At 54.8% G+C, this 9,472-nt stretch overlaps 1 protein-coding gene across 1 annotated transcript; it reads right to left on the minus strand.

Moving 5' to 3' along the window:
• Positions 1–1,476: 1,476 nt before the first annotated feature.
• Positions 1,477–7,181, minus strand: LOC311120642 (transcription factor Gibbin-like; the record flags this gene model as incomplete). Its single annotated transcript, XM_084195226.1, has 5 exons — positions 1,477–1,658; positions 2,438–3,713; positions 3,949–5,705; positions 5,862–6,091; positions 6,314–7,181. Coding segments are annotated over 5 exons (4,313 nt in total), but the record flags the coding sequence as incomplete, so codon positions are not given.
• Positions 7,182–9,472: the final 2,291 nt, after the last annotated feature.

Below are 9,472 nucleotides of genomic sequence, written 5' to 3' on the forward strand. Positions count from 1 at the left end.
CAGAACACAGGATATAGTCTACATACTGCAGTCCTTCCATCAGAACACAGGATGTAGTCTCCATACTGCATTGCTTCCATCGGAGCAGAAACCATGGCAGAACGTCAGAGAAAGCTGATGGAACGTTGTCGTAGCGCTGTTGTAGCGTTGTGGTGTGGTTGTGGGTCTGTGGTCCTGGCTAGAAGCCTGAACGTCAGAAAACGCTGATGGAATGTTTATTAACGTTGTCCTAGCATTGTTTAAATGTTGTGGTGAGATTATGGGTCTGTGAGTTGGAGTCTTTGTACAGATGCTGGTAATTCAAGAGCTGATGCCGTAGTTCACTTCTCTCCTATAGCATATAGCACACACAGAGCGGAGGGTGTAGGGTTTAGTGTTTGGGAAAGGGGCAGGACTTGTCCATCAGGCTCCGCCTCACTGTTCATCAGCCTCTGTCACTCCTCCAACAGCTCCTCCGGTCCACTCCCTCTTTCCAGCTGTGTGTGTGTGTGTGTGTTCATGTGAGTGTGCATCAGTGGAGGCTGCTGACGGGAGGACGGCTCATAATAATGACTGGAATAGAGCAAATGGAATGGCATCACCATGGACACCATGTGTTTGGTGTATTTGATACCATTCCATTTATTCCACTCCAGCCATTACCACGAGCCCGTCCTCCCCAATTAAGGTGTCACCAGCCTCCTGTGGTATGTTGCATGCATGTGCACTTTGTTAGTGTGTGTGTGTGTGTTGCAGTTGGCTCTTGATTGTCATAGCTGGAGAACTAAAGCTCTACTGTCCAGAGTTGGCAGATAAATTATTGTCCTATATCTTGTTCTGAAAGTCTCTCCTTAAAAAAAGTTTACAAATCTGAAAAGGGTTGAGATTTAAAGCACCTGTAAGAGAGAGAGAGAGAGAAACGGAAAGATGATGTGATTGTTAGACAACCTTCACAGAGCTAAAAGGGATTATTCTATGAATTAAACAGATGTTTATAAATGTCTATAGGCGTGTCTAACCCTAGTAGAGAGAGTAGATCATCTTGTGTCTAACCCTAGTAGAGAGAGTAGATCATCTTGTGTCTAACCCTTTAGTAGAGAGAGTAGATCATCTTGTGTCTAACCCTAGTAGAGAGAGTAGATCATCTTGTGTCTAACCCTTTAGTAGAGAGAGTAGATCATCTTGTGTCTAACCCTTTAGTAGAGAGAGTAGATCATCTTGTGTCTAACCCTTTAGTAGAGAGAGTAGATCATCTTGTGTCTTACCCTTTAGTAGAGAGTAGATCATCTTGGGTCTTACCCTAGTAGAGAGTAGATCATCTTGGGTCTTACCTGTGTCTACAGGCTGGTGACACTGAAGCTGTCATCGCTGGGGGGGTCTAGACGCTGACAGAACAATCCTTCTCCTCCTCCTTCTCCTCCTCCTCCTTCTCCTCCTCTCTCTCCTCCTCCTCGAGGTGGGGGCTGTGGGGGGTAGCGGGGGTGCATCCCGGGGTACGAGGGGTAGCCCATGTCCTCAGAATGGGGCAAGGAGGCCTGGGTGGGCTTGTGGTGGGGGGAGGGGTACGGGGAGAGCTGCAGGGGGGCTGGCCTTAGCCCCGAGGTGAGGTGTGGTGGCAGGTCCCGTTTGTGGGGGTGAGGGGGTCCATGGGGGGGCATGGCGCTGTGAGGGGGGCGCTCCTCGTAAAGCAGGGGGTTGGGGTGGGAGTGAGGGGAGAGGTTGGGGTGAGAGTGAGAGTGAGTATGGGGGGAGAGGTTAGGGTTGGGTTGGGGATGAGTGTGTGGGGAGAGGTTATGGTTGGGGTGAGGGTGAGGGTGAGGGTGGGGGTGAGTGTGTGGAGAGAGGTTAGGGTTGGGGTGGGAGTGGGAGTGGGGGGAGAGGTTAGGGTTGGGTTGGGGGTGAGGGTGAGGGTGTGGGGAGAGGTTAGCGTGGGGGTGAGGGTGTGGGAGAGGTTAGGGTTGGGGTGGGGGTGAGGGTGTGGGGAGAGGTTAGGGTTGGGGTGAGGGTGTGGGGAGAGGTTAGGGTTGGGGTGAGTACGTGGGAGAGGTTAGGGTTGGGGTGAGGGTTGGGGTGAGTATGTGGGGAGAGGTTAGGGTTGGGGTGGGGGTGAGTGTGTGTGGAGAGGTTAGGGTGGGAATGTTGGGTGGGGTTGGGATGGGGGTGCGGGTAGTGTGTAGGGTGGGCTTGTGTGCATGTTAGGGTGGGGGTGAGTGTTAGTGTGGGGGTGGGGGTGAGGATGTTGGATGTGGTTTGAATTGAGATGTGTGTTGGTGTGCGGGTGTGTGTTGATATGGGGGTTGGCGTGTGTGTGAGGGTTGGTGTTGGGGTTGGCGTGTGTGTGTGGGCTCATGTTTGCGTGAGGGTTGGGGTTCGGGTGTGTGTTGGTGTGTGGGTGTGCAGTAGCGTGAGGATTAGGATGATTGTTAGGGCTAGCGTGAGGGTTCACATTAGCGCGTACGTGTGTGTTGTCGTGTGTGTTAACGTGTGTGTGTGTAGCGGTGTGTGTGTTGGCGTGGGGGCTGGGGCTGCCGCTGAGCGATGCCCCTCCGTACCAACAGGGGGAGCTACAGTAGTTGGGGGAATCATACTGGGAGGGGAAATGGTCCTTGGAGATGGTTGCCGGGTTACGATAGGGCGGGCTCAGCGCTGTTCCACAGTGGGGCGGTAACCGTGGCGATTGGGAGCAGGACGGGGAGAAGGAGGAGGGGGGAAGAGCAGGGGTGAGAGGGGGGTGGTAGGGCTGGGGAGCGGGGGATGGTTTAGGAGGATAGGAGGAGGATGTGGAGGTCATTCCAGGGGAGAGAGAGGTGGATGAGGCCTCGCCTGGGACGAGGGCTGGGTAACGCTCCTCTGAGGACGGGGTGGAGGGGTGGGCGGAGTAAGGAGATGGGGAGGGGTACTCACAGGGCTCGGGGGGGTAGCCAAGGTGTAGAGCGGGGGTAGGGAGGGGGGAGAGGCTGCTGCTGTCTCCACTGTAGTAGTCAAGGCCTTCCTGGAACCCTCCTCCTCCTGCACCCCCTCCACCTCCACCTCCATCCCCACCCCCAGCAGCCTTACCCTTCTTCCCCCATGGGGGGCATTCTCTAGGGGACGGGGACAGCCTTCCCCTGCCTCCCCTCGCCCCCCTGGCCTGCCGCCCCCCTATCCCACTGCGTTTGGCAACAGAGCCCTGGGTTGGGGTGTGGGACTGGGTCTGGGCTGGGGGGCTGGTGGGAGAGTCTGGGGTGGTTCCTGGTCCGCCACCCCCCTCCTTTTCCATTTGGGGTTCAGCAGCATTACGTTTCCTGCGTCCCCGGCCGGGCTTCCCCTGCCCCTGGAAGAGAACGTTCTGGCTCCAGTTGTAGGAGGGGCCTGAGGCGCTCTCATGCCAGTCCATCATCAGCTTCTCCAGACTTGATAGGCTGGACTGGCCTTGACCTCCCTCTCCACCAATAGGAAGAGACTCCCTGCCTCCACCCTGCCTGTAAGCCCCACCTCCGGAACCTGAACCCGAGCCTCCGCCCCCACCTCCGGTACTGACCCCGCCTCCTGACCCGGTGATCCCTAGGTGGGATGAGTCAGAGGAGGACTCTGATAGGCTCTCGAGGAAGTGTTGTCGCTTGGCCTTTTGGGGGGTGTAGTTGGAGATGTCTAGGATGTCTTTGGGCTCGCTGGGGCCTGGGGTGACGTAGTCACTGTAGCCTCCTGGGTAATGATGACCCAGACTGTCCCACGCCCAGCCACTGTAGCCCTGCCTGCAACACACACAGAACATTTGAGAGGATCAGTTTCAGCAAGGCGAGCCACAGAAAAGCTAACCTTGATCACATTTAAGAAGTACTTATTTGGGACCCAAAGTGATTTGTAGATCAGGGATTTAGTGTTATGGTGTTATGTATCTCAAACTCATACATACATAGAAGAAGTTAGGGTAGGATTGTAATTTAATCCAAACTCTGTGGATCCAGACAATTTAGACCTGAAGCTTACCTGTAGTTCCACTGGTTGGAGGGGCAGTGTCTGTATCCCTCTGGAGAAGATGAGGAGGGGACGGGGCTATTCTTGGCCATGGCCATATACCCCCCTCCACCTGGAGAGGATGGTCCAACCTGCCCAGGGTAGCCCCCATATCCCTGCTTGGAAAAGTTGGAATAGCCCATCTGACCCTGGCACACAGGGGGGGCTGTGGAGGCCTTATCCAGCCCTGCTGCCCCATAGGAAGCAAAGCTGCAGTCTGTGGGTCTCTGTGGTGCTGCGCTGCCCCCCGCAGGAGAGGAGGAGGAATAGCCGGACGGGTACTGACCGTAGGAGGAGGGATGGGGGGAACTGGGGGAGTGGGTCAGAGATCGGGAGGGAGGGGTGGACTTGGGGAAGGAGGAAGTGGTGGGGGAGTTCTGGGAAAGGTAGTAGCTGTAAGGAGGTCTGGAAGAGGAGGACGAAGAGGCCTGGGTTTGGTTCTCCCTTGGCTCTCCTTTGGGGCTGCGCTTGGGGAAGGGTGGGGACCAGCGAGAGCCTGGGCCGGGGGCAGTGCTGGAGGAGTCGTAGCCCGGGGTGGGAGGAGGTTTCCTGGGGTCAGGGCGAGAGGAGGAGATGTCCAGGAGGTCGGAGGAGTCGTCTGAGTCGAGCAGGGAGCGGAAATATCCAGCAAACAAACCCTGCACTTCCTCCCCACCTCCACCTCCTCTGCTGCCCCCAGGGCTGCTGTACGCACCTCCTCCCCCCCCCTCACAGGACAGGAAGCCCCCCCTCAGTGAGCCACAGGCCTGGTACCCCCTCGGCCCTCTCTCCCTCTCCCCTCCCCCCTCCTCCCCCCAGACACCTCCCCCATTAGACCAGTCTTGCTCCAGCTGCCCCCCTGCCTCCCCCTTCAGAACCCCATTCTTGCGCGAGCGTCGTTTTCTCACCGGCATCCACCCCTCACCCCCAACCCCCATCTCCCCCCCTGCAGCCCCTCCTCCCCTGCCTCCCCCACCCTTCCCTCGTTTCTTGGGTAACCCTGGTTCCGACAGAGCAGGGGTCACTTTCCTTTTCTTCCCGATCGTCTCGAAAAAGTCGCTGAAGGAGCTCTTGAAGCCCTCACCCCCGGCCCCCCCTGCTCCTCCCCCTGCTCCTCCTCCTCTGCCCCCCACGCCACCCCCCCTGCCTCCCCTGCGTCTGAACCCTGTGAGTCGGTGGAGCAGGGCTGAGATCCCAGGGTTGTCGGACGGCGTGTGAAAGCTATCCGGTTCGCTGGGTGTCCAGCAGCGTGGTGGGGAACAGCGGCCGGTGGCAGGCGGTTGGTGGTTTAGGAACGCCAGTTTGGACAGAACGTCTCCGTACTCTGTCTTGACGTCATTGGTGTCATTCACATACGACGGTTGCGGAGATGGGAGCTTGGCCTGCCGGCGCCGACGAGGTTTCTTGGGCTCGCCGTTCCCACTGGCAGCGGTGGAATTCCCACCTGTTTTATCTGGCATTCCCGGTACAACCTGTTTGGGAGGTCGGCCTCGTCGGCGTTTCAGGATCACCGGAAGTTCTCCAGGCGGGAACATGACCATCACACTCTTCCCGTTGTTCTTCATGCGAAGGAGCGCAGTCGGCTCTCGGACCACCGCTGTCCCCCCCTCTGCTCCTTCCAACCCCCCCTCGCCACTGGCCCCGCCCCTCTCCGGCCCGACAACGGTCTCCATGGAGGAAATCTTGTAGCTCTTCTGACGTTTGCTGAGGTTGACCGGGATACGAGCCACCTTCACCACAATACGCCTCACCTGGGGAACAGACACAAACAAACAAACACAATAAAACCATTATTTATAACCCTTATAAAATCTGGTTGAGGTCAGATAACAAAATAACATGACGACATGGCGTCTGGTTTGTTTTGACTGCTTTGTGAATAATAATATACTGGAACTTGAACTTACACCAACGAACCGCCGTTTCTGTTTAGTGGGAGGAGCTAGATCATCAGGCACCTCCTTCTTCACTGCCGGCCGGGGCACGGTATTGGTCGATGGACGAGACGAAGGATTGCTCGCTGGTCTGGGCGAGGATTTCGGCGAGGCTTTCATCGATGGTCTGGGTTGGGCTTTAGGTTTGGCGTCGTTGGTTGAAGGTCTGGGTTGGGGTCTGGTTGAAGTTCTGGGTTTAGGCGCTGGCCGGGGGGCGGAGTGAGAGGTGGGGCGTGGTGAGGGGCGTGGTGAGGGGCGTGGTGAGGGGCGTGGTGCTACAGGTAAAGCTGAGTCTACAGGCTTGTAGGTTGCAGGTAAACACTCCTCCACGGTGGGCCGCTCTACCTTCACATGTACACTCACCCTCTCTTTCTCCTCCTCCTCTTCCTCCTCCTCCTCCCTCTCGCTCTCCCTCCCTCCCCTCCTCTCTCCATCCTCGGTGGATCGGCGGATGCGGGAGGACTTGCGTAGCTGGCAGGGGAAGCGAGGTCGACCGGAGCTACGAAGCGCATACTTCCTCTCACCTTCAACAGGTACAGGGGAGGGTTCTACAGGGTCCGGGCCAATAGTAGAAGGGTCTGGACAGAATGGACCAACAGAAGAAGTGCCTGGAGGATTTGGGCCAATAGCTCTTGAGGGTTTAGAGAGATCTAGAGGTGTTGGTCCAATATGGGCAGGGCTAATGGCCGGGGGCCTGTCTCTGATTGCAGAGTGTGGAGTAGGCGGGCTGCAGGGAGAGGAAGCAACTTGCTGATTGGTGCAGGCTGGATGATTGACAGGCAGGAGGACCTGTCGCTGAGATGACCTGGTGTGAATCTCTGATGATGAATCAGTTCTGGGATGCTCTGGACCGGCAGAGTCCGTGTGTGTGTGAGCGTCCATGGGTGTGTGAGTGTCCATGCGTGTCTCCACAGGTGTGTGCATTTGGAGATCCGTGTAAATCTGCATGTCTATGACTTCTGTCTGTCCGGGTGTGTGTGTCAAAGCATCGGTGTGTGTCTCGGTGTGTGTCTCTGTCTGCCAGCGTCTGCGTGTTCCAAGGCCAGGCCTCCTGTGCAGGTGAAGCCCATTCGCCAGGGAGGGGGGCGAGGGCGAGGGTAAAAGGTCAAGGGTCCCCTGAGCTCCAGCCTCAGCGCTGGGTTCCACTGTGACCCTCTGCTGTACCCCTGCTGCCCCCTCCCTCCCCCACACCGCCAGCCCCCCCTCACACCCCTGGTCCTCCGCCACGGCCCCCCCGTCGCACCCCACACCCCCCCCGCCGCCTGACCGCAGGCGTCCAGACAGGCGGCTCATCCACAGAGGGCGATGGTGATGATGATGTCACAGTGATGTCACAGAGGGGATGGTGATGTCAGAGAGTGTTGAGGCCCAGTGATCCTCTTCGGAGAGGTCAGTGAGCTCTCTCTCTACGTCTCTCTCTCCGTCTCTCTCTCCGTCTGTTTATGTGTAGTCCGCTGAAGTCAAATGCCTCTATCCGGAGAATTTAGGGACCTGAGGAGAGAGGAATACAGTAGATTCTAACAGAGACTCAATGTAATGTTAAAGGGAGAAGTTGGGATTAGATGATACCAATCATTCTCATTCATGTAACATACTTTCATTTTGGGGTGAACTCTCATTCATGTAACATACTTTCATTTTGGGGTGAACTTTTGGGGTCTACTGTAACCAAGAAGTAACGTTGATACAACATTGACACAACATAACATCCCAATGCTGGCATTTACCATTCATCTCCTGAGCTATATAGCTGGTAGTGTTTTATATCCTGTGGTCTGGCTGTCTGTCTGCAGTTCATTGGGTCGTCAGTACCGCAGTAGTGTACATGCACACACACACACCATACACACATTTGTCTCTAACACAAACTATACACTCTACTCTTTCTCTCAGCTGCTGCTCTCTACTGTCCTTCACCCAATGATCCTTGACAGAGAGAGAGAGAAGGAGAGAGAGATAGAGAGAGATAGATAATGAGAGAGAGAGAGGGAGAAGGAGAGAGAGAGAGAGATAAGGGAGAGAGAGGTGAGAGAGAGAGAGAGAGAGAGAAGAGAGAGAGAGAGAGAGAGAGAGAGGAGAGAGAGAGAGAAGGAGAGAAGGAGAGAAAGAGAGAGAGAGAGAGAACAGAGAGAGAGAGAAAAGGAGAGAAGGAGAGAAAGAGAAAGAGAGAGAGGAGAGAGAGAGAGAGAGAGAGATAGATAATGAGAGAGAGAGAGAGAGAGAGAGAGAGAGAGAGAGAGAGAGAGAGAGAGAGAGAAGGAGAGAAGGAGAGAAAGAGAGAGAGAGACAGAGAGAGAGAGAAAAGGAGAGAAGGAGAGAAAGAGAAAGAGAGAGAGAGAGAAGGAGAGAGAGAGAGATAGATAATGAGAGAGAGAGAGAGAGAGAGAGAGAGAGAGAGAGAGAGAGAGAGAGAGAGAGAGAGAGAAGAGAGAGCGAAGGAGAGAGGAGAGAAAGAGAGAGAGAGAGAGAGAGACAGAGAGAGAGGGAGAGAGAGAGAGAGAGAGAGAGAGAGAGAGAGAGAGAGAAGGAGAGAAGGAGAGAAAGAGATAGAGAAGGAGAGAAGGAGAGAAAGAGAGCGAGAAGGTGTTAATAGGATAGCCGTGATGTTTGACTAGATGGTCACGCACTCACCCTGTACAGGGAATATGGAATATGGAATATGTGAATATTAACCAGCAGAGGGAGGCAGAGAAATGATGAATAGAACATTCTGTTTGGTGGAGGGATGGTGAGATAAGGGATAGAGAGTGGGAGGGACGGAGGACGGGCGGACGGACGGACAGATGGACAGACGGACAGAGGGACAGAGGGACAGATAGATAGATAGATAGATAGATAGATAGATAGATAGATAGATAGATAGATAGATATAGATAGATAGATAGATAGATAGATAGATAGATAGATAGATAGATAGATAGATAGATAGATAGATAGATAGATTGATTGATTGAATGATAGATAGATTGATAGATTGATAGATAGATAGATAATAAAATAACCACAGTAAGAACATATGAAAAAAAAAACACTGTATCACACACACACACACACAGACACACACTAAACACAATCCTGTCCATCATCAGCCAGCCTTCCTCTCCAACATATGTCTCTGATTATAGCAGAGAGAGAGAGGGAGAGAGAGGGAGGGAGAAAGAGTGAGGGAGAGAGAGGGAGGGAGAAAGAGAGAGGGAGAGAGCGAGGGAGAGAGAGCGAGGGAGAGAGAGAGAGGGAGAGAGAGCGAGGGAGAGAGAGCGATCGAGGGAGAGAGAGTGAGGGAGAGAGAGCGAGGGAGAGAGAGAGAACAATTAAACAGAGAGGGAGTGGTAGAGAGAGGGTGAGAGAGTGAAGAAACAGAGCCACTAAAGAGAGAGAGAGAGACAGAGAGAGAGAGAGAGAGAGAGAGACAGAGAGAGAGAGAGAGAGAGAGAGAGAGAGAGAGAAAGAGGCGGGGGGGGGGGGGGGGGGTCAGAGAGGGAGGAGGGTGGAGTTTGGGGTTGAATACAAGGAGCAACCTCTACATTCCTGTGCTTAATGTGTGTCCACACATCCCTCGCGAAGACACACACACACACACACAA

This window comes from Coregonus lavaretus (assembly GCF_964263955.1).
Source record: "Coregonus lavaretus genome assembly, contig: HAP1_SCAFFOLD_9027, whole genome shotgun sequence".
NCBI lineage: Eukaryota > Metazoa > Chordata > Actinopteri > Salmoniformes > Salmonidae > Coregonus > Coregonus lavaretus.